Below are 24,287 nucleotides of genomic sequence, written 5' to 3'. Positions count from 1 at the left end.
TGAGAGAAAACAAAACCCAGAAATGCTGTGGCAGGGAGGGTTTGGAGATGTCCACAGGATCCCCTCCAGTGCAGCCCCTCCCTCTGAACAAGCCTCCTCCCTCCTGTCCCCCAGCCAAGCCTCTGCCCTCAGGGCTGGGGCTCCAAGGCGTGAAGCCCCTCCTGTGCAGGCAGAGCTGAAGCAGAGCCGTGGGGCAGCTCTGCAGCCCCGGGCCCAGTTCCCTCTGCAGAGCACAGGGCTGGGAGCAGCTGCCCGGCACTGGGGGCTCTGGCAGGGGGCACAGCTGGCTCAGGGTGACGCTGTCGCCAGTGCCCGGCTCTGGGCAATGCTGTCAGTGCAGCCAGGGAAGGAGCTGCATCTCCCTTAATCCGGTGCCATCAGAAGGACACCTGGAAATCTCCCTGAGATTTCAGTCCAAGCTGGGAGCTTCAATTCAGGATGCAAACCTGTCCTAGAGCATCTCTGAGTTATAAGATTGATGGGGAAGGGCAGAGGTGTTCTGACACTGAAAATGCTGTTGGGTTGGTGAAATGAGCAACGTGAGTCCTTGTCTACAAATGTGGAGCTGGGCTGTGGTGGATCCATCTGCTCTCAGCAGTACCTGGTGACATTTTAGGGGAAGCATGGGAAGCATGGGATCATGCTCCAGCTGAGAAAGTTTGAAGCCCAGAGAAATGTGATTAGGTCAGAATGACAGACCATCTCCCCTCACTCTCCACTCATTACTTTGCCTCACTGAACTTGGTCTGTTTTTCCTGGGGGCAGCAGAAATGCTGAGAGATTCTGATATCCAAGAATACCAGGAGAGACCTATGGAGAACTTTTAAAGAACTTCAAAACAGTAGAGGTGTCTGTGTGTTCCAGGGGAGGGTGGATGGAAACTGGCTTTGATATTGGTTTCAGGTATCTCCTCTAAATATTCACTGTCCTTTTCTCCATGAACAGGTCCCCAGGTGCAGCCCCAGCAAATGTCCAACAGCAGCTCCATCAGCCACTTCCTCCTGCTGGCATTGGCAGACACGCGGCAGCTGCAGCTGCTGCACTTCTGCCTCTTGCTGGGCATCTCCCTGGCTGCCCTCCTGGGAAACGGCCTCATCATCAGCGCCGTAGCCTGCGGCCAGCACCTGCACACGCCCATGTTCTTCTTCCTGCTCAACCTGGCCCTCACTGACCTGGGCTCCATCTGCACCACTGTCCCCAAAGCCATGCACAATTCCCTCTGGGACACCACGACCATCTCCTACACAGGATGTGTTGCTCAGCTCTTTTTCGTTCTCTTCTTCATTGGAGCAGAGTACTATCTCCTGACCATCATGTGCTACGACCGCTACGTGTCCATCTGCAAACCCCTGCACTACGGGACCCTCCTGGGCAGCAGAGCTTGTGCCCACATGGCAGCAGCTGCCTGGGCCAGTGCCTTTCTCAATGCTCTTATGCACATGGCCAATACATTTTCCCTGCCCCTGTGCCATGGCAATGCCCTGGGCCAGTTCTTCTGTGAAATCCCCCAGATCCTCAAGCTCTCCTGCTCCAAATCCTACCTCAGGGAACTGGGGCTTCTTGTAGTTACTGCCGGTTTTTCATTGTGTTGTTTTGTGTTCATAGTTTTCTCCTATGTGCAGATCTTCAGGGCTGTGCTGAGGATCCCCTCTGAGCAGGGACGGCACAAAGCCTTTTCCACCTGCCTCCCTCATCTGGCTGTGGTGTCTCTCTTCCTCAGCACAGGCATTATTGCCCAGCTAAAGCCCCCCTCCATGTCTTCCCCATCCCTGGATCTGGCCCTGTCAGTTCTGTACTCGGTGGTGACTCCAGCCCTGAACCCCCTCATCTACAGCCTGAGGAACCAGGAGCTCAAGGCTGCAGTGTGGACACTGATGACTGGATGCTTTCAGGAACATTAAACTTCTGGCCAATTTCTGCAAATCATTTTCAATAAAAGTCATCTTTGATACTTCTTGTTGGTTTTGTTTTGGAGTTGATTTTTCTTTGTTCTAGATTTTTCATATTGCCCACAAAGGAATGTCATTATTTGTGCCATTTCTCATTTTGTTTCTCTCCACGTTCCCTGTGGCCACAGACTGTGTCAATGAGGGGCTGCACTCTTGGTGGCTTTAAAGGAACTGAAGGATCTCCCAGCAGAGTTTTCTGCAGAGATGCCCTTTGGTTGCCTTCTCTGGAGCTGCAGCAGCAATGTCTGTGTGCAGAGCTGGGGGCAGATCAGTGCTGGCCCAGCAGCTGTGCCCAGCAGCAGCAGCAGCACTTGGTGTTGCCAGTGCTGCTGTCGTGGCCCTGCCCTGCTGCCCTGGTGGCCCTGGTGTTGCTGTAGGGCCTGAGTGCTCTCGGGGCCGGGCACAGTGCTGGGGGTGGCAGTGCCGGGGCTGCAGCAGGGACAGGCCATGGGCACTGCTGGGGCAGCGCTGACGCCTCAGGCCAGGGCCTGGGGGCTGCAGGCTCCTTGCCCAGGCTCTCTCAAGAACACGGCCAGGCCAATGCTGAGCACAGAAAAGCCCCATGAGCAGCCCCAGGCTGGCCGTGGGCAGGCTGAGGGCAAACAGCATGGCTGGTGCTCTGCAAGGGCCTTGGGGGAGACGGGAAGGAGCAGCAGAGCAGGGGCTGATCCATCCCCAGTGCGCTGGACAGCCCAGGGCAGCGTCCCAGAGTGTCCTCATGGAGCTGCCTACACCATCCCCCCTCTGCAGCCCGGGCCTCTCCCCCAGCTCACACAGGTGCCGCATCCTTGCAGGCACAGGCACGGCAGCACTGGCTCAGGAGCCCCTGTTTGCATTGCACAGAGCAGGCGGGAGCACCCCCATGCTGCTGCTGTGGGGACATGAACCTGAGGGAGCACAAATGCCATCAGCCCCTGGGGCCACCAAGGGCTGGGGGACACCAGGGAAAGCACTCAGCTTTGTGCTGGCCTCTACAGTCAGCCAGAAAGTTTGTTTCCATCAGCTGGGAGTTTCCTGTTCCACTGCAGATGCTTTGCTCAGAGCCAGGGCTGCCTGGCAGCCACCCCCAAACTGCCCTGAGCATTTCCTTGGCTTCACCTTGGCTTTCTCTACTCTTCCCTTGTCCAAATTACTTCCTCTTGCCCAGCCCTGTTGCCTCCCTTGCAAACAGCCCATCCCTGTTTGCCCTTTCCTCTCTGGCCCCACTCCCCATTGCAGTTCCTGACTTGGCACCAGGGGAACGGCCCTTGGGGAGCAGGATCATCCTCCAAGCGCTGCAGCAATTGTCTGCAGGCTCCTGCAGTGCCCCGTGCTGCTCCCTTGCCAGAGGCAGCCCAGGCCAGGGGGGCCCATCTGGGCTGCTGTGTCTGCCTGTGCGGCTCCCTGTTCTGGGCAAGGAGGAGGAGCTGCAGAGGCTCTGCAGGACTGACAGGATGGGCTTTGGGGCTGGCAGGAGAAGCTGAGGCACCTGGATTGCTGGATCTTCTGAAGAGGAGGCCCAGGGCTCATCCTGCAAGTGCTCCAAGGGTGCTTTCAGAGAATCCCAGAATCAGCCAGGCTGCAAAAGTCCTTGGAGATCATCAAGTCCAATCTGTTCCCTGACACTGCCTTGCCTCTGCTCTGTCTCCTCTTCTCCAGGATAAACAACCCCAGATCCCTCAGCCACTCCTCACAGGACTTGTGTCCCAGACCCCTCACCAGCCTTGTTGCCCTTCTCTGGACACGCTCCAGCCCCTCCATGTTTTTCCCAAACTGGGGGGCCCCAAACTGGACACAGCACTCGAGGTGCTGCCCAGCAAGTGCTGAACACAGGGGAAGAATCACTGCCCTGCTCTGCTGGCCACACCATTCCTGAGCCAGGCCAGCAGCCATTGGCCTTCTTGGCCACCTGGGCACACTGCTGCCTCATGTCCAGCCTGCTGTCCATCCATCCCTGCAGCTCCCTTTCTGCCTGGCTGCTGTCCAGCCACTCTGTCCCCAGCCTGTAGCGCTGCAGGGGTTGTTGTGGCCAAAGTGCAGGACCCGGCACTGGGACTTGTTAAACTACACTTTGTTGGATTTGTTCCCTGCATCCAGCCTGTCCAGGGCCCTGTGCAGTGCCCTCCTACCCTCCAGCAGACCAGCACTCCCAGAGAACTCAGTGTCACCACTGTTCCATGAAGCCATAGAGTGTCCCTTTGGTTCCAGGGGACCCCTTGGTGTCACAAAGTCCCTTGGATCCTTAGTCCCTGCAGTGTCACACTATATCCTGGGTTCCATGAGGTCTGGCAGTGCAGCAATGCCCTTCTTGCTTCCACAGTGTCACAATGGCCTCTTGGTCCCAAGGGCCACAATGGTGTCAAACATGTTTCCTTCATTCCAGGAGTCCCTGAGGAGCAGCACTGGCCCCTTGGTTCCATGGGACCCTGCAGTGTCACAATGGCCACATCATGAGACCAGGTCCTGCTCTGTCACAGTGCTCTGCATGGTTCTACAAGGCCCTGCAGGGTCACAGTGGCCTCTTGCTTCTATGAGGCCTCAGAGTGCCACCATGAATTCCTTGGTGCTGCAGTGTCCCAAGGGAGCCCTGGTGACACAAGACCCTGCAGGGTCACCAGGGACCCATGGTTCCATGGGGCACCACAGTGTCACAATTGTTCCCTCGGTTCCCAGAGCCCTTGCAGTGGAGCAATGGCCCCTTGGTTCCACAAGGCCCCGCAGTGTCACAGTGGCCTCTGTGGTTCCAGGAGGCCCCAGAGTGTCCCAATGGACTCCTTGCTTCCATTCTGCCCCACAGTGTCACAACGGCCCCTTGGTCTGTGCTGCCATGTCGTACACAATGTCACCATGGTCCTCTTAGTGCCACCAGGCCCCGCAGTGTGACAATGGCCCCTTGCTTCCCCAGGGCCCTGCAGTGTCACAATCATCAGAGAATCAACCAGGCTGCAAAAGACCTTGGAGAGCATCAAGTTCAGCCTGGGACCCAACACCAGCTTGTCACCCAGACCATGGCACTGAGTGCCACACCAAGTTATTCCTTAAACACCCCCAGGGACAATGACTCACCCATCTTCCTGGCCATTCCAATGCCCAATCACCTTTGTGTGGAGAGTATTTCTTGATGTCCACCCAAGATATCCCCTGGTGCTGCTTAAGCTGTGTCCTCTTGTCCTGTCACTGTTCCCTGGGAAAAGAGCCTGACCTCCACCTGGCTGCACCCTCCTGTCAGGGAGCTGTAGAGAGTCATGAGGTCTCCCCTGAGCCTCCTCTTCTGCAGGATAAACAACCCCAGCTCCCTCAGCCGCTCCTTACAGGACTTGTGTTCCAGACCCCTCTCCAGCCTTGTTGTCCTTCTCTGGACACGCTCCAGCCCCTCCATGTCCTTCCTCAATTGGGGGACACAGAACTGGACAGAGCACTCGAGGTGCTGCCCAACCAGTGCCCAGCACAGGGGAAGAATCACTGCCCTGCTCCTGCTGGCCACACCATTCCTGATCCATAGGAGTGCCAGGGGTTGGATGAGGGAAATGATGGGGAGGGGTTGTGGACAAAGTCTGATTGATTGTCAGCCATGAAGGGTCTTGATTTTCATATCTACTCAAACTGCATGAGGAGGTACTTGGATTCAGTGTCAATTGGAGATTGCACATATCAATGAATTAACAGGAAAAAAAACTAACAAGGACCAAAAAAAATTTTCCTCACTATCTTTGTAAGTATAATATATTCACTTTGAATACACTGCTGGAATCTGTCTAATTAACCACAAAAGATTTGGAAATTAAATCAAATGATTCCCTGAGGCTTGGCTTGTTCAGGTGCTTGAATGTTAATGAGCCCTACTGAATTCCTGCACTGAAGAGCTGCAGGCTGAACAAGCCTCTGCAGCAGTACAATTCAGCAGCAGCCTCCAAGTTGCTGAGGATGTCAGCAGCCCCCACTGAGGCCATCCCTGGCCAGAGCCCGTGGGGAAATGGGCAGACAAGGAGAGCGTCCCTGGGGCTGGGGCAGCACAACTCAGAGGCACCAGCGGCTCCAGCTGGGAAATGGAGGGTGGAATGGGGCTGGGAGAGCCCTGCCTGGGCTGTGCCAAGCAGGACACACAAGCCCTGACCCCCATCGCCCAAACAACTCTCTCAGTGAGACATTTAAACGGAATTGGAATTGTTTGTGTTCTCTGGGTTGGACTCCCTGGAGAAATACCAACAAGAGATTCTCAGGAGCTCAAAACAGCAAAACAGCCTTTACTGGGAACCTTGTAAAATCAGAGAAAATTTGAAAAAGGTTTACTATGACATTGTAGTGGTTTTGGTTTTTTTTTTTTTTTAGATTTTTCTAATTTTGAGATTCCTAATTAATGTATTGATGAGTGAGGTGGGTTTTATTGTATTTATTTTTTTAGTGATATAGGATTTTGAGAAAGGTAAAGTAGGCTCAAAATTTTAAAAGGATAGAAAGAAAATTTTATTAAAAGTTAAAAAAGGAGAAAAGGTAGTAAGAATTAAAATGAACTCCTTAGAAGTCTTTTTTTTCTTTACAACTTTTTTCTTTTTACTTACATTGTAAATAAACTAAACTAAAAATTTGTAGTTAGTTTACTATTTCTAGAATAGTCTTTTTTTAGTTTACTTAGGGAGAGAAGTTTTTCTTGTTAAGGTATAGACATTTTTTTACAAGAGGAAAAAATAGGTTTTTTGTGGTTCTTAATTTGTCATGGATAACAGATGTCTGGGGAACTTTGTTACTGTGAAGTTTTTATTGCTACAGGCTTTTTTTCAGCTTGTTGATTGGCCATGTCGACTTATGGGGTATTGTTTTAAAGATGAGTTCTTTAAGAGTAAAAGTTTTTATTATTTATTTTTAAAATTATATTTTATCTCTGGGAAAAGAGATCTTCTCTTGGGGGTACTGGATTACTTTTTGGTTTTGTTTAAAATTTTGATAATTTTAGTTATTTTAGCTTTTTAAAAATTTTATTATGGAGGTTTTTTGTTTGATATTATCTTGAAGATTTTTTTAAAATAGTTTTACATGGTATAATGAAAAAGAGTTTTTTCTTTTTAATTTATAAGAGGATTTTAGTTTTAAGATTAAGGCTTTTCTGTTCTTTTTTTACTTGGGATTTCATTTCTTCTTTACTGACTTTTATGGTTTTATGTTGTTTTTTAATATGCTTGTATTTTGTTTTTCTTCACTCATGGGAGGATTGAAGTATTGAAAGGGTTAACCTGATCGCCTGCTCTGTGCAATGCAAACAGGGGCTCCTGAGCCAGTGCTGCCGTGCCTGTGCCTGCAAGGATGGGGCACCTGTGTGAGCTGGGGGAGAGGCCAGGGCTGCAGAGGGGGGATGGGGTTGGCAGCTCCATGAGGACACTCTGGGACGCTGCCCTGGGCTGTGCAGTGCACTGGGGATGGATCAGCCCCTGCTCTGCTGCTCCTTCCTGTCTCCCCCAGGGCCCTTGCAGAGCCCCAGCCATGCTGTTTGCCCCCAGCCTGCCCACGGCCACCCTGGGGCAGCTCACAGGGGTTTTCTGTTCTCAGCACTGGTCTGGCCATGTTCCTGAGAAAACCTGGGCAAGGAGGCTGGAGCCCCCAGGCCCTGGCCTGAGGCGTCAGCGCTGCCCCAGCAGTGCCCATGGCCTGTCCCTGCTGCAGCCCCGGCACTGCCACCCCCAGCACTGTGCCCGGCCCCGAGAGCACTCAGGCCCTACAGCAACACCAGGGCCACCAGGGCAGCGGGGCAGGGCCACGGCAGCAGCACTGGCAACACCAAGTGCTGCTGCTGCTGCTGGGCACAGCTGCTGGGCCAGCACTGATCTGCCCCCAGCTCTGCACACAGACATTGCTGCTGCAGCTCCAGAGGAGGCAACAAAAGGGCATCTCTGCAGAAAACTCTGCTGGGAGATCCTTTAGTTCCATTAAAGCCACTTAGAGTACAGCCCCTCATTGACACAGTCTGTGGCTACAGGGAAGGTAGAGAGAAATAAAATGAGAAATGGGATAAACACTGACATTTCTTTGTAGACAACACTGAAAAGGTAAAATAAAGAACAAGAACCTCCAAAATGAAACCAACAAGAAGTATCAAAGATGACATTTATTACAAATGATTTGCAGAAATTGGACAGCAGTTTAATGTTCCTGAAAGCATCCAGTCATCAGTGTCCACACTGCAGCCTTGAGCTCCTGGTTCCTCAGGCTGTAGATGAGGGGGTTCAGGGCTGGAGGCACCACCGAGTACAGGACTGACAGGGACAGATCCAGGGATGGGGAGGAGATGGAGGGGGGCTTCAGGTAGGCAAACGCTGCAGTGCTGAGGAACAGGGAGACCACGGCCAGGTGAGGGAGGCAGGTGGAAAAGGCTTTGTGCCGTCCCTGCTCAGAGGGGATCCTCAGCACAGCCCTGAAGATCTGCACATAGGAGAAAACTATGAACACAAAACAACCAAGTCCTAAACAGGCACTAACAGCAATAAGACCCCGTTCCCTGAGGTTTGAATGTGAGCAGGAGAGCTTTAGGATCGGTGGTACATCACAAAAGAACTGGCCCAGGGCATTGCCATGGCACAGGGGCAGGGAAAATGTATTGGCTGTGAGCAGCAGTGAATTGAGAAAGCCACTGGCCCAGGCAGCTGCTGCCATGAGGGCACAAGCTCTGCTGCCCAGGAGGGTCCCATAGTGCAGGGGTTTGCAGATGGACACGTAGCGGTCATAGCACATGATGGTCAGGAGGTAAAACTCTGTTCCAAGGAAGAAGATGAGCAGAAATAGCTGAGCAGCACATGCTGTGTAGGAGATGGTGCTGGTGTCCCAGAGGGAATTGTGCATGGCTTTGGGGACAGTGGTGCAGATGGAGCCCAGGTCAGTGAGGGCCAGGTTGAGCAGGAAGAAGAACATGGGCGTGTGCAGGTGCTGGCCGCAGGCTACGGTGCTGATGATGAGGCCGTTGCCCAGGAGGGCAGCCAGGGAGATGCCCAGCAAGAGGCAGAAGTGCAGCAGCTGCAGCTGCCGCGTGTCTGCCAATGCCAGCAGGAGGAAGTGGCTGATGGAGCTGCTGTTGAACATTTGCTGGGGCTGCACATGGGGATCTGTAAAAAAAGTAATCTTGAATTAGTTGGGTTTTGAGAGGAGTTTAAATATCCCAATACAGCTTGGGGGGCACTTGCCCCTCACTGCCTGCCCAGGGCTCTGCTGCCTGGAGCTGTCCCTGCCGGCAGATGCTTCCCTGTGCCCAGGGCTGGGCCCTGCCAGTGCTGCCAGAGCCCAGCCCAGCCCTGGGGGCTCAGCTCTGCGCTGCAGACCCCTCCCAGCCCTGACAATGCTCGAGGCAGCTCTGGCTCTTTAGGCTCTGATGGCAACATCAGAGCAACCCTGAGGAGGCTGGAAAAGCGTCACCGATGCTGCCTCTGAGGGGCCCTGTCCTGATTTCTGTCACTGCTTGGTTTATTCAGATCTGAGACAATTTTTTTTTTTAATTTTTCTCTACCTGAAGTGAGAGATGGATGTCTATCTGCAATTCCCCAACCAGGCAAACCTTAACAGTAGATTTAAAAAGCACGGTTTTCCTTTTATGCTGTCCCTGACTTGCTGTGCTCCCTGTATAATCTACTTGGAAATGTTCTGCAGTTGAATGCCATGCTGGGAGCAGCCCTGAACAATGCAGCATCCTCACCACAAAACGACAACACTTCCAAGCCTTACCAGCTGTCTCCTGCCACCCAGATCTTGTCCTCAAGTGCTGGGAGCAGCTGCCAGGGCTGGCTGAGAGCTGTCCCTGGCAGGCAGCAGAGTCCCTGCCCCAGCACAGCGCCCTGGGCTGCAGGAGCCTGCTCTGCAGGACAGCCCTGGGCACCCCTGGCTGCTCTGCACAAGAGACAATCAGAGAATGTACTCACAGGGTCTGTAGGCATTGGGATGTTGCAGCTGTAGGAGATCACTGCAGGAGCTGCAGCTGCATTGTCCTGCAGCCAGAGGTTCCTGTGTCAAGGGCTGGCAGGGATTCTGCCCCAGGCACTTCTCAGCACCTTCCCAGCCCTGACTGATTGAAGCTCTCTATGCCTCTGTGCTGTGCTCGGGCTGGCTGCAGGCAGTGCCCCAGCCCTGCTGGGCTGGCAGAAGAGCTGCTCATCAAGAGAAATGTGCTTTTCAAGCTCTTCTTGGTTCCCAGGAGCTGCCTCTGTGCCAGCAGCCCAGCCCAGCTCAGCAGCACAGACACAGCACAAGGACTTTAATGAGCCTCTGGGGCTTTGTGCTCAGGCCCTGAACATCAGTCCCTGAGAGGCAGCTGAAGAAACCTCTGCAGAACTCCAAGTCAGAATCACACTCCAAAGTTTCTTGGACTTTTAATGGGTCCCAGGGAGGAACACGACTGAGAAAGTGTCCCCAGGCCCCAGGCAGAGCAGAGAACTGCAGGCAGTGATGACAGGTGGGCACAAAGAGAAGCCAAGGCTTGGTGCCCTGGGGCACAGCAGGGTCTGTGCCACCAAGGGCTGGCAGGAGACACCTTGTCCTGAGGCACTGGGGCCTCCTGGCACAGCCCCAGCCAGGCTGGCCACTGGCAGCCCCTTGTCCTGCCCTCAGCATCCCCCCCTAGCCCACATACCAGTGGCCTCAAGGATCTGCTGGAAGGAGTCCCTGGGGAGCCTTGCTCAGCAATGGCCCTGGGGGCTCCTTCATGCTCCCAGGAACTGCAGGGTTTTCAAAGGACTTTGGGTTTGGCTTTTGCCTTGGAGTCTCTGAGAGCTTTTTGCAGTCATGGCCTCCAATTATCTGCTTTAATTAGTCCCTTGAGGTTCTTTCTCAGTAACAACACTCAGTGGGGCTCATTAGTACTTTACGGAAGTTCAGGTATTTTAAGGTACTTGGTGTTTCCCTTTTGATACAGACTCAATGTGAAAATTTCACGCATCACTGGCATTAATTATCTGCTTTAACGAGTCCCTTGAGAGCTCTGTGTTGATACTCTTTGGGGCTCATTAATACTTTGAGATACTCAAGATTTTTAAAGTACTTTGGATTTTTCCTTTCCACACTGAGTTTCTGAGAGTTTTTGTGCCATCCTGGCGTCCAGTTCTCTCTTCCAAGGAGTCCATGAGGAGCCTGTGTTTGGGATGGACCTCAGTGAGACCCATTCATGCTTTGAGAAACTTTGGGTATTTTTTCTGACTTTTCCTCCTGGAAAGTTTTGTGCAATCTCCTCTCAGGCCCTGGTGTTCCAGGGCTCATCTCCAAATGCACCACAGGGCTCATTAGGATCGAGCAAGTCCTGACGAACCATGGGTCTTCCCTGATTTGCGCTTGGTCAGGAACAGTTCATCAGGAAGTTTTCCTTTTACAGTTATGGAGAAATATTTCAAAGAGCTTTTAAGAAATATGTATTCCTAATTTAAAGACTGTATTTTATTAATGTTTTCTTTAGAGAACAGCTGATTGCAGCATTCTGTGATTGATATTGATCCAAGGTCTCTCCTGAAGAGGTCTGGCCAGGTCAGAGAAGTTTTACCTTGAGAGCTGACCCAGTGTGGACAACCTTGCCTCACATTCCCCAACCTCATGTGAGAAATGATTTTCACTTTGAAAATATTAAATGGTTTATTAAGATATCGAAATACAGCAGAAGACTGAATAAAAAAAAGAATACAGTGCTGGAGTGAAAGGATTTAGTCACCAGCTGCTCATCTAAAAAAATGGATGTTCTGTCTTTTATACCTCTAGCCCCTCTCAAAGTCTTGTCAATCAACTCCTTCTTCGCTGTCCAGTGGTGGAGATCACCTTCTTACAGCTTGATTGGAGGTCAGGTGCTGCCATAGTAACAAGCCCACCCTCCCAAATGCCCCAACTACTGAGGCCATTCTGTGATAACAATGTACGGGGGAGAGGAAAGATAGCTATACATCTATCAAACTTCTCTTAACATATATTTAATATTCACCCCTTAATTGTGAGAGTCAACCATAGGATTACTCATTTATAATAAACCCCCCTTTTCTTTTTCTAGAAGTCATTTTGATGGAAAATTAAGTAAAAAAAAATTCTCTCTCTCTTGAATGAGTCATACCAGCATCTGTTGACATGGGCAAGGACAGTGGGAAGAGGAAAAAAAAAGATCTCAGGCTTTCCTTAGACACACTTATTTGGAATGGACAAAAGGGCATCACAGAGATCTGGTATGGCTTTGACTCCCATCTACCGTGCTTGTGTCGTTGTTGCCCATCGTCAGTGTATCTTAGGGGTGAGTACAGAGGCCAACTTTTAATACAACAGGGACTAGAGGGAAAGACCTCTAGTCCCTGTTGTATTAAAACACAACTGAGGAATGATAGAGGTCTGCTATGGCCTTTTGTTCCTACCTTACCATGCCTACAGGGTTGCTACCCGCAGCAGGGTTTTGGAGTCTTCTTGGTAGCAAACAAAGGGGCCAACCCAGTCTTGCCCTCCTTCTTTTGTCTTATTTTCTAAGGAAGCTGTCCCATTACCTTTTACAGTCCCTTGTGTACTTCCCCTCACCAGATGCTGGTAATTCTCACCATTAAAACAGGAAGACAGTTCTCCAGCTGCTTGGTGGAAGCTTGACTCTACTTTCTGGGTGTCTTGGTGTTTTTCTGGTTGTCTTTCAGTCTCTGCTTGAGAGTCAATCTCGTTTCACCCAGCCTGGATGTTATAGTCCACTCTTTGGGTTCTTCTACTGTTGGAGTCTCCCCCTGGTCAGGGTGACTCTGAAAGGTGGAAAAGTCTCTCCTCCAACCCGTGCCTTCAAAGAAAGACTCAATAGTTTGCAGTTGTCTGGTCTCAAGTTGTTTATTATGTGTTATCTAAAAGATTTTCTCCCTGAGCTGCTGCAGCCCATTCAGCAGGTCAGACAAAGGCACACTCTCCGCCCTTGAGGCTGGTGCTGTCTTTTATACTAAAAGCTATGTGTACTGTATTTACAATTCCGTTCCAATAGCTACCACCTATGTTAGACAGTTGGTTTCTATTCTAAACCAATCTAAAAGTGCCAACATCGCCCAAATCATGGAGGCTAGGAAGAAGAAAGTAGGAGGACAAGGCACGCCCTGATTCCTCCATCTTGGAGCCTCAGACCCCCATGTACAAAATCCAAACCCCACTGTACAGAGGTCAACCCCCACCCCCCCCCCCCCACCCCCGTACAGCACTCAGAAACTCTTCCCTTCACTTTGTGACTATCTCTACTATGCTGCCTAAACTTTTGTGTGTGGCTTGTAGTTCTTCATACAGAGTTGGTAATTTGCTCCATGGGCTAAGATCAAAACACCACATGTCTTTGGCTGCATGCCAGGGTCTCAGAGCCCCCTGCCAGGGGTTCAGGCCATCCAGGGCATCCAGAGGGGTGTCCTGGGTTCCGACATTCTACCAGGCCTTTGACTCTGTTGCCATGAGTCCATCCCCGCTCTGCAGTTCATACAGCCAATTCGGTGGTGAGCAATGCCTGAAAGGGACCTTCCCACTGAGGAGTGAGAGGCTGATCTCTCCATGACTTAATCATCACCCAATCCCCAGGATTAATCTTATGGGTTCTGAAATCCAGGGTGGTAGTTTGAGGAATTGCCCCTTTATGTCTTAGCCCTTCTAAGGTTTGTGCTCTAGACAGAACTTATTTCTTGGCATTGGTTTCCCCTTCCTCACAGGGGGCAACCTTCTGGGGTGAGGTCAGGAAGGGTAACCCAAACATCATTTCATAGGGTGAGACCCCCAGATCTGACTGGGGTTGGGTTCTAATTCTTAATAAGGCCAAAGGGAGACATTTGATCCATGACATTTGGGTTTCAGTCATTAGCTTAACTAGAGCTCTTTTCAGAGTTTGATTCATCCTCTCTACACAACCAGAACTCTGTGGATGTCATGGAGCGTGTAATTCCCATTTTACTCCCAGGGCCTGAACAACTTTCAACATAATCTTTGATGTGAAATGAGTTCCCCGATCTGAATCAATCCTGTTTGCCATCCCATATTGGGGAATGATTGATTCTAGAAGTGTTTTACTCACAACATTGGCATTGGCTTTCACAGTGGGTACCACCTCTACCCAATGAGTCTAGTGATCAACTATCACTGGCAAAAACTTCCACCACGGTATGAAAGGAAGCTTGGTAAAGTCTACTTGGACGTTTTGGAAGGGCTGCAAGGCTAGTTCTTGCCCTCCTCTGGGTGTTTTCCTCATGACCTTCTTATTCACTTGTTGACATATCACACACCATTCAGTCAGTTGCTTAGCTATTCTGAAAATTCCTATGCATACCCAGTCCCTCAGAAATTGATCACTTAGTGCTTGTGTATCCCAATGTGTTGTTCCACGTATGCCATCTAGCATTTTCTTGGCCAGGCTTTTATTCAACACTTGCCTCCCATCTGCTAATCTCCACTTCCCTTTGTTATCTTTCTTGTCTCCTATTTTAAGGAGTTCTTCCTCTTCTGTCCCACTGAATATGGGGACTTTTTGCATTTCTCTCATGGCTGTTAATATTATGATTAATTTTTCTGACTCTGATTCAGTTGCATTTTTAGCTTCTAAATCAGATAAATTGTTCCCTCGTGCCTCCTGAGTCACCTCTTTTTATGTCCTTTAACACACATCACTGCTACTTCCTCTGGCAATTATAAGGTTTCTAACTCTTCTAAAACAAGTTTTTCAGGAATCAGTCCCTTTCCCTTTGAATTTAATAGCCCCCTCTCTTCCCAAATTTTTCCAATGGTATGCACTACTCTGAAAGCATATTTTTAGTTGGTATATGTTGTTTCCCTTTCCTGTGCCAATATTTCCAGAGCTCGCTTTAGGGCATATAGCTCACACTCTGGGCTGACCAGTTGGAAGGTGACTTTTCTATGGCCACTCACCCTTCATCCACTATAGCGTACCCCGATACCCTGTGCCCCTTTATTACCTGTGAAGATCCATCGATGTACAACCCTTTTCCACTTTGGAGTGGTTGATCTGTTAGGTTGTCTCTTACTTTAGTTTGATAGTTTATAACCTCTAGGCAATTATGTATTAGTAACTTAACTGGTTCTCCATATAAAACTGGGCACGGTTGAGTTGGTTACTCACAATCAGCTCTAAATCACTATTTTTTAAGATGGCTTCTTACTTTAGTACTCAGGAATTAGTGAGCCATTTCTCAGCCTTTTGGCTTAGGAGACTTCTGAGTGAGGGTTATGTATTTTCAATTTTCCCCTAAAGGTTAATGCCTTGGTTTGAAAAGACAGGTGTCCACTAAGGAAGGCAGGAGCCTCCCTTAAAATGGAAAATGTAAATTTGCTCCCTCTGAATTTTTATCATTTTGAAATTAAGATGCTCTCAGGCAAAGATGTTGGAATGGGAATAACAGTTCTTTACTAGGAAAACTAAAAATTCAAATGTAATAGTACAAACAAACAAAAAAAAAACAACCTGCTGACAGAGTCAGAACACCTGTTGGTCAGGGTGTTGGTAGGAGTCCGATTGAATGGTGGCTGCAGTGCTCCTGGAGCAACAAGTGTGCTTCTGTTGCAGCAGTGATCCTGTAGAAGGATGTAGTTTTCCTCTGAAGGTCCAGTGGTGGTGTAGATGGGCCTGGTCTTCCTCTGGGAATCCGCTAAGGAAAAGGCTGCTCCTCTGGGAATCCAGTGGGGAAAAGGCTGCTCCTCTGGGAATCCAGTGGAAAGGCTGTACTGGTGTCCCAAAATCTCAGATTATATCCAGCTAGGAATGCTTGGCTCCTCACTCTGGGCAGAGCATCTCACAATGGGATGATGTAATTTTATCAGTCATGCAGTGAGACCCAATGGCCCATTACCAGAAGATATCTCCCCTGAGGGAGGATTGGTTGAGGCAAAGATAAAGAAAACTGTCCAATTAACAGGAGATAGCTGTGGAGAGTTTTGTGGACAGTTGGCTAGCAGAAAGAGGCCATTTAGACGTAATACCCTTGGTTAAGCAAGGAGACAGGTAAAGGAGCCAACAGTCAGTTTCCATATAAGGCAAGGACACTGTGCCCTTGCTGCAACAGTAGAAAAGGGAGGGAAGATATTCAGCTAGAAATCAGCTAGAAATATGAAGAAAAGCAGAAAAGTCGTAACAGTATCACTACAAGAATGCAGAAGTAGGTGTAGTCGGCTGATAAGTAACTAACCAATAATGAGCTCGCCTTTTGCAATATGTATTAGCCTTATTAATACCAATATAAATATGCGTGTCTATCAATAAAGTTTGAGGCTTGTTGTTCATCATCGCATGTGCAAGTCTTCCTTTATCCGTCATTGATACTGTAATTATTATTTGGCAATAACAAAATGGTAAAAATAGGGAAATGCCAGGAAGAAGGGAGGGGAGGGGTCCGCTCCCCCCCCATCTCCTGCAGATGTTCAGGACAGGAAGGAGTAAGAGATAACTATTACTAAATCTATCTGAAAGAGAGGGAAAACTTGGGTGGAAATCAGGAACATGTTAATGTGATGAGATTTATTGCTTTAATGTTAGAACATGGCATTGGCTCATATAATGCTAGTTTTGGCTCATACTATACCAGCTTGGTGCACATGTGTAATCCAAAGGTGAAATAAAGGACACCTGAGGAAGAGGAGAAGCCTTCCTCAGACGACCCCCAAAGAGTGCTGCGACCACCTACAAGGAATGGTGGCGCATGCGTGATGATGAGGGTGGAAATACGAATGTGACAAATCGAAAATGGGAGGAGATGGTGATGGCACACAGCATAAAAAGGGGAATTGTAACTTGATGACCTTGTCCGTGAGGTGGCAGGGGCCCCAAAGCCCTTGCACTCCATACCCCGTGGTAATCTTTTGCTTATGCGTTATTATCAGAACCAGACGATTCCTCATTTTACCCCAATTATATTGTCAAGATTTTGAGTGTATTCAATTCTAAACTACTTCATTAAAATTGCTGCTACATTTAATTCTGTTTGGTTTTTTTTTGTGATTGGATAATTGGGCAAACATAACACTGGGGTTCTAGGGCCGGGCAAGGCTGGACCTGCCCTTTCCTCCCTCACACATGAAATGTTTTGAGCCAACAATCTGCTCCAGTCTCTCACAGTAGGCAATGTTGAAGGTGGAACCCCAATTCTGGCCATGGGCACTTGGCTGAGAAGGACAGTTCTTTTCCATAAGAAGGAAAGCACAGAGCCCCAGTGTTTGGAAGGCAGGTGAGAGCCTCACTAGGCCAAGGCCAGTCAGACTTGTCAGCAATGGCAGATTTTGTCTGGGAGCAGTTTTTCAATTTAAGGAACTTTGGAGGTGGAATCCCAACCTCAGCCATGGGTGCCTGGAGAAGCAGGACTGTTCTTTCCCATAGGAAGGAAAGCACGGAGCCTTCCCCAATGTTTTGGAGACAGATGGGAAGTGACCCTTGTGAAACCACTGCCAGCCAGACTCGTCCTGGCAAGATTCCTATTGGAACAATCCTTGCATATGAAGAAATTTGGAGGTGAAATCCCAATTCTGACCATAGGTGCCTGGAGGAGAAGGAGAGTTCTTTTTCACAGGAAGGAAAGCATGGAGCCCCAGAATTTCAGCAGCAGATGAGAAGAGAGCCTCAACATGCCAAGGTCAGCTGGAGCAGTCAGGCATTCCAGGGGTGGCCAAACCAGCCAGAGCTGTTCTGTGTTCCCTTGGTTTTATGGGGCCCTGAAGTGTCACAATGGCCCCTTGATTAGAAGAAGACCTGCAGTGTCACAATGGACTCTTGGTTCACCGGGGTCCCACAGTGTCACAGTGGCCTCTAGATTTCATAAGGCCCTGCAGTGTCACAATGGTCCCAATGATTCCATGGGGCTTGCAGTGTCACAATGGATCTTTGAACGCTGGGGGTTTGTAGTGTCACAATGGTCTCCTTTGGCTCCACAGAGACATAATGGACCACCGATTACAGCAGTGTCACCCTGGAGCTTTGGTTCCATGCAGCCCTGCAGTGTCACAATGGTCCCCTTTGGTTGCCCAGTGTCACAATGGACCCCTGATGACACGAGGCCCTGCAATGTCACAATGGACCTTTGGTTCCATGCAGCCCAGCAGTGTCCCAAAGGCCTCTTGGTTTCACCAGGCCCCACAGTATCACAATGGTCTCCATGGTTCAGTGGGGACCCCCAGGTTCACAATGGTCTCACTGGTTCCATGAGGCCTCACAGTGTCACAATGCTTTGCTTATTCCATGGGGTCTCACTGTGTCACAATGGTCCCTGTGGTTCCAGGAGGTCCAACATTGTCACAGTGCTCTCCATGATTCCATGAGGCCCCACAGTGTCACAGTGGTCCCTTGGTCTCACAGGGCCCCACAGTGTCACAATGGTCCCTTGGTCTCACAGGGCCCCACAGTGTCACAATGCTCCCTTGGTTCCATGGGCCCTGTGCTGCTGCATTCCCCCCTCCCCTTCTCAGGCCGCCCTGCCAGCTGAGAAATGCTCCTTGGGCCTCGGCCTTGGCCAGCAGCCCCTGGGCTCAGCTCCTCTGGAGCTCATCACAAACACTGGCTGCCCCAGGCACTGCTGCTGCCCAAGGAGCTCCTGCTTTCTGTAGGAGCAGCCCTGGGAACTGCTTTTGTTCCCTCAGAGCCACAACATCCCTGTTCTCACACTGCCAAAGAAAGCTGTTGATGCCGAGTGCGGCCAGGATGAGCCATTGCTGGGACTGAACCCCCTCTCTTGGGGCCCTACAAACAGCACTCCAAAAGGAGCCCCTTGGAGCTCTCCTGGGCCAGCGACTCCCTCTGAGTGGGGCCTCTCCCAGCTGGGAACTCTCCCGTTTGCTGCACTCGGGGATCCCTGAACAGTGACGGAGCCTGGGCCGATCCCCCCACTCCTCCAGACTCAACCCTTCACCTGCTGGGGAGATGCCAAAGCATCCACAGTGAGCATTTCCTGCCCGCAGGGGAATTTCTCACAGGTGCCTTGCACTGACTCTTGGTGTCTGTGTGCACACAGGAGTGCCTGTGCTGGAGAAATGTGGCAGAAATGCTGCTCTCTGAGGGGCTTGAGTGCCTTGGATAGCTGAGTCAGTCAGATATCCAGATATCAGTAAGTAAGGTTAAGTCATGAGGTCCAAGCCAAGTTAAATGCTCCTAAGAGTTGTTCTTTTCCTAAGTTGTTAATTTTAAGTTATTAGCTAAGTGAAATACTGTTAAGTGTTATTCCTCTGTTAAATGGCTAATTCATAGGTTTTAAGCTTTTGGGCCGTATTCCTTTTATCCTTTCCTCACTGAGCTTTTGTCACACACACACACACACAGAGGAACAGTTCTCGGTTCATTTCTGGTTTGATTGTCTGGATGTTGTTTGGTTTCGTTGTTGCTTTGTTTCCTTGCTGTGCCTGAAGTGTCCAGTCAGGAGCAGAGTGACTCTTGCCAAGAAACTTCATGGTGCTGTCGCTGAATATTAAATCTGGTTTTTGCTGCTCCCTTGCCAGGGATTTTTTCAGTGCTCCCAAGCCCTTGTTCATAACAGGGTGAAGGAGCCCTGGCCCAGGCTCTGGCCCTGGGAGACAGGGGGGACACAGCTGTGGGGGTCCCTGTCCTTCTGTCCCACCCCCCACAGCCCAGGCCCCCCGTCCCCGTGTCAGGCTCTCGGGTTGATCTCGTGGAACATCCTCTGGGGGAGGCTACGGCGCCGGGGCAAGGGGGAGCCACGGGGACAGGAAACCCCGCTGTGCATGAGCTGCTTTGGACTGCTCTAGGGGGAAATGTGAGGGGGAGCTAGGACAGAGTGACCTCCCCAGTGACCTCACACAGCCCCTGATGTCACACAGCCACCTGTGATGTCACACTGCCTAATCTGTGATGTCACATAATCATCTCTGTGATGTCACACTGCCTTCATGTGATGCCACACAGCCCCCTATTATCCACAGAGCCTCCCTGTGTTGTCCCCCTGTGATGTCCCCCTGTGATGTCATACAGCTGCTCTGTGATGTCACAGAAGACTCAGTGTTGTCACAAAGTAACACTGTGATGCCACAGCCTGTTCTGTGATGTCACAGCATGCTCTATGATGTTACACAGCCACCCGGTGATGTCATAACCCATTCACTGATGTCACAGAGCCACTCTCTATGATGGCAGGATCTGCTCTATGGCCTCACACCCTACTCTATGATATCACAGAAAGCTCTGTGATGTCACAACCCCCTCTGTGATGTCACAAAACCCTCTCTGTGATGTCATACTGCCACTCTCTAATGTCACAGCACACACTTTGACCTCACATCCTGCTCTATGACGTCACACAGCCATGCCATGATGCCACAGCCTGCTCTGTGATGTCACACTGTCCCCTCTATTATGCTCAGTGACATCAAAAAAAAAACAACTCTGTGATGTCATAGCCCAACCTGTGACCTCGCACAGCCCACACTGTGCTGTCACCCAGTGCCTTTCTGACATCACAGCTGCTCTGTGCCCCTATGACACAGCCATAGAGGTGCTGCTGTGACACAGCCCCCTCTGGGACATGCCACAGCCCCTGCCAGTGCTGAGCCCCTGTGAGCTCTGTCTGGGCCCTGCTCGTGTCCCTGAGCTGCCCTGGCAGTGCCCCAGTCCTGCTGGGCTGTGCACAGGAGCTGCTCCTGGCCAGAGCTGTCTCTCTGCAGCGCTGCCCTTGCCAGGAGCTGCCTCTGGGCCAGGAGCCCGGCCCAGCTCAGCAGCACAGACACAGCACAAGGACTTGAATGACCCTCTGGGGCTTTGGTGCTGTTTGCATCAGCCTCAGTCCCTCAGAGTGTGCTCAAAAAACTTGTCAAAAGTCAAAAAGATATTGAAACACAGAAGTTTCTCATACTTTAAATAGATTCTTCTGAGGAACAGGACTGATAAAGTGTCCCCAGGTTCCAAGCAGAGCAGAACACTGGAGGCACTGATGCAGGTGCGGACAAGCAAGGGAAAGGTGTCTCTGGTGCTGAGCAAACCTGTGCCTCTGTCCCTGCAGGCTGTCCTCATCCCACGGCTGCCCCACCTGGCTGGCCCCTTCCTTTGCTGACAGCTCTGCCTCCTGCCTGCCTCTGCCTGCCCACACAAAGCCTTGGGCTGCTCCAGTCTCCTTCTGGGGCACGTGCTGCACCACAGCCCTGCCCTGGCAGGGAAATTCCTTTCTCCTGGTGTCCAGTCTGGACCTCCCCAGATGCCCTTGGTGCCATTGTTTCCTTCTCATGCTTATTTCCTCTATGAAGAAAAGCTCCAGTCTCTCTGAAACCACCCTTCAATCCCTGCCAGGCTACTCCTGTTCTGTCCTCAGTCTCCACACCACTGAGCCCAGAGCCCTCAGCCTCTAGCTGCTGCTCATGGGATGAGGCCTCCAAACCCCACACTGGGAGATTTTTGGTTCCTTTCCAAGATCTGTGAAAATGGGAAAATTGTGGTCAGAGTTATTTTTTCCTAAATCTTGCAGTGACAGAACAAGGGTCAGTATGTTTAAAATGAATGAGGGTAGATTTACATTTGTTGGAAGGAGGAAACATTTTACAAGTATGAGAGTGGCACAGAACTAATGCGGCTTCTGGTGGGTTTCAGGGTGTCTCAGCGGGCTGCCGAGATAGTGCAGCCCTGTTTGTCACAGCTTGTCTGAGTTCCTAGGCAGGTGTCAGCCACAGGCTGCCTTAGCAAGCTTCAGTGAAATCATCTCTGCAGTGATTATCAGCTCTTTGTGTGATTTCAGCCCTTAGCTTGCTAGGTGCCACAGGCAGGCAGACACAGGGAGAGAGAGGAGAAGCGCCGTGTGAGGTTCCACAGGAAAGTCTTTATTAGGATCTTCTACGAAGGTTCTCAGGGACAGCTCTTCTAACAAGCTGGGCAAAAGTAGCCCTTTATATAGGTTACAGGGGTTCTAGAAATTGTCCAATAGTAAGGGTCAAAGGAAAGTGACCTATAGTCTTACAGAGAGATAAGCAAGGGTCCGAAGGCAGAAGAGAGCGGCTTCTAAGGTCCAGTCATCATGACTCGGCATTTCCTATCTTAGGCTGCTGAACGCCAGGGAGCCCTTGCAGGCCCTGGGCCTGCTACACAGGAGGACGTGGAGACCACCAGCCAGGTGTCTTCCCAACAAAGAGCACGGGGAATGTGGGTAATCAGGGCTCTTCCCAACGTGGGTCCTCCAATAGGGATGAAGTTGGGGCAGTGCACAAAGCTCTTCCTGCAGCTGGGGCATTTGCAGGGCTTCTCTTACCGGTGCCTCCATTGGTGTCTGATCAAAGTAGAGCTCTGGGTGAAACTCGTCCCACACTGGGGACACTCGTAGGGCCTCTCCCCAGTGTGGATGCGCCGGTGCCTGACGAGATTGAAGTTTTGCTTGAAGCCCTTCCTGCAGTTGGGGCAGCGGAAGGGCCTCTCCTCTGTGTGAATCCGCTGGTGCTGGAGGAGACTGGAGCTGGTCTGAAACCCCTTCTGACACTTGAGACACTCATAGGGCCTCTCCCCAGTGTGGATCATTTGGTGGATGATCAGGTGGGCCCTCCGGCTGAAGGTCATCCCACATTCTCCACACTGGTATGGCTTTTCCCCAGTGTGGATCCTCTGGTGGCGGATCACATTGGAGTCGCAGCTGAAGCTCATCCCACATTCCCCACACTCGTAGGGCCGTTCCCTGGTGTGGGTCCTCTGGTGGCGGATCAGGCTGGAGCTTGATCTGAAGCTCATCCCACATTCCCCACACTCGCAGGGCCTCTCCCCAGTGTGGATGCACCGGTGCCACAACTCAGGTGGGAGTTGTGCTTGAAGCCCATCCTGCAGTCGGGGCAGCGGAAGGGCCTCTCCTCGGTGTGAATCCGCTGGTGCTGGAGGAGAAGGGAGCTGATCCAAAACCTCTTCCCACACTCAGGACACTCGTAGGGCCTCTCCTCGGAGTGGATGCGTTGGTGGATGATGAGTGCGGAGCTGTAGCTGAAGCCCTTCCCACATTCCCCACACTCGTAGGGCCATTCCCCAGTGTGGATCATCTGGTGGCGGATCAGGTCAGAGCTCTGCCTGAAGCTCTTCCCACACTCCAAGCACTTGTAGGGCTTCTCCCCATCGTGAAGCTGCTCATGGACCACCAGCTCAGAGCTCTGGCTGAAGCTCTGTCCACCTTCCTGGCACAGGCTGGGTCTTTCCTCCTCAGAGCATCCTGGGCTGGCTTTGCAGCCCCTCCTCCTGCAGGATCTCCACGGCTTTTTTTCCCCATTGGATTCCTGTGCCCTGGAACCACTCAAAACGGCCTCTTCCAGGAGGTTCTGCTGTGGGGATTTGTCCTCCCTGGTCTCCATCCTCAGCTCCTTGTCTGGGGGAGGAAGGACAAGGAGAGGATGGGATTTGCCTCTGTGCCAGAGGGAAGGGGAAGGAGATCTCCCCAGGGCATCCCCAGCAGGACGGCGCTGGCAGCAGGGTTGTCCTGCAGCCGGGGGCCATGCTGGGCTGGGAGATGGAGCAGGAGAGAGGGGGAAAGGGGCACTGACTTCCTCCTCACCTGCCTGGGTGTCCTGGGGCATATTCCTCTTCCTCGCAGCCTCCTCCTCTACCTGGCCTATGTTTGGGAATGAGAAATCCTGGTTTGGGGGAAAAACAAGGGATGAGCACATTGAGTTTGAAGGTGCCTCTGCCCAAGTCCATCTCGAGAAGTCACCGGCCATCTGGGCTCCATAAAAACCTCCCAAACACCAAGATTCAGCCCTGAAAATGCCTCCCAGGAGTTCTCCATCTCTGGTCTCTTCCCTTTTGGTGTTCAGGGGTTCCCCCCTGTCCCAGCTGCTGGGGGTCACACCTGTACAGGGTGTCCCCCATCTACTCGGTCCCCACCCTCCCCAGGCTGCTGGGAGTCCCAGGAATACGAAAAGCTCCCCCTTTTCCATCTCCCCACTTAGGGACACTGGGGGTTTTGGGGTTCCGGGGCCCCTTCTCCCCTTATTCTCTGCTTTGGGGTGCGGGGGGTCCAAGGAGTCCCCCCTGCCCCTCTCCAGGCTGTTGAGGGTCCCGCCAATGGCGCTGCTCCCCCCTCTCTCGGCTCCCCACTTTGGGCTCCTGGGGGACACAGGGCTCTGCTCCTCCAGGCTGCCTCTGCCAGCAGCTGCCACAGGGACCCCTCAGTGTCCCCCCAAGGGGCATTTTCCACTCAGCTTTGCACTGACATCATACTGGGATCATACTGGGATCATACTGGGGGCAGCTGGGCCCATGCTGAGGCAGACTGCAATCACACTGAGGGAGACTGGGATCACTCTGGGATCACACTGGCAGTGAGTAGGAGCCTCTGGGGGGCAATTGAGACCATGCTGGGGACAAATGGGATATAGTGGGAGCCAGTGGGATCACGCTGAGGGTGACCAGCAGCAGCTGTGAGCCACTGGGATCATGCTGGGAGCAACTGGGAGGAACTGGGAGTGACTGGG

The 24,287-nt window shown here is 51.4% G+C and overlaps 1 protein-coding gene and 2 pseudogenes across 1 annotated transcript; 2 read left to right on the top strand and 1 right to left on the bottom strand.

The window, feature by feature from the left end:
* Window positions 1–24,287, top strand: part of LOC119696322 — a 2,199,709-nt pseudogene that overhangs the window by 603,842 nt on the left and 1,571,580 nt on the right.
* Window positions 1–24,287, bottom strand: part of LOC119696323 — a 1,148,804-nt pseudogene that overhangs the window by 552,209 nt on the left and 572,308 nt on the right.
* On the top strand, window positions 969–1,901 carry LOC119696366 (olfactory receptor 14A16-like). Its single transcript, XM_038126076.1, has one exon. It carries the CDS (start codon window positions 969–971, stop codon window positions 1,899–1,901), a length of 933 nt encoding a protein of 310 aa, XP_037982004.1.

This window comes from Motacilla alba, unplaced genomic scaffold (assembly GCF_015832195.1).
Source record: "Motacilla alba alba isolate MOTALB_02 unplaced genomic scaffold, Motacilla_alba_V1.0_pri HiC_scaffold_28, whole genome shotgun sequence".
NCBI classification, from domain to species: Eukaryota; Metazoa; Chordata; class Aves; order Passeriformes; family Motacillidae; genus Motacilla; species Motacilla alba.
Note: the sequence above shows the minus strand (reverse complement) of the source record. Positions and strands in the feature narration are given on the sequence as shown.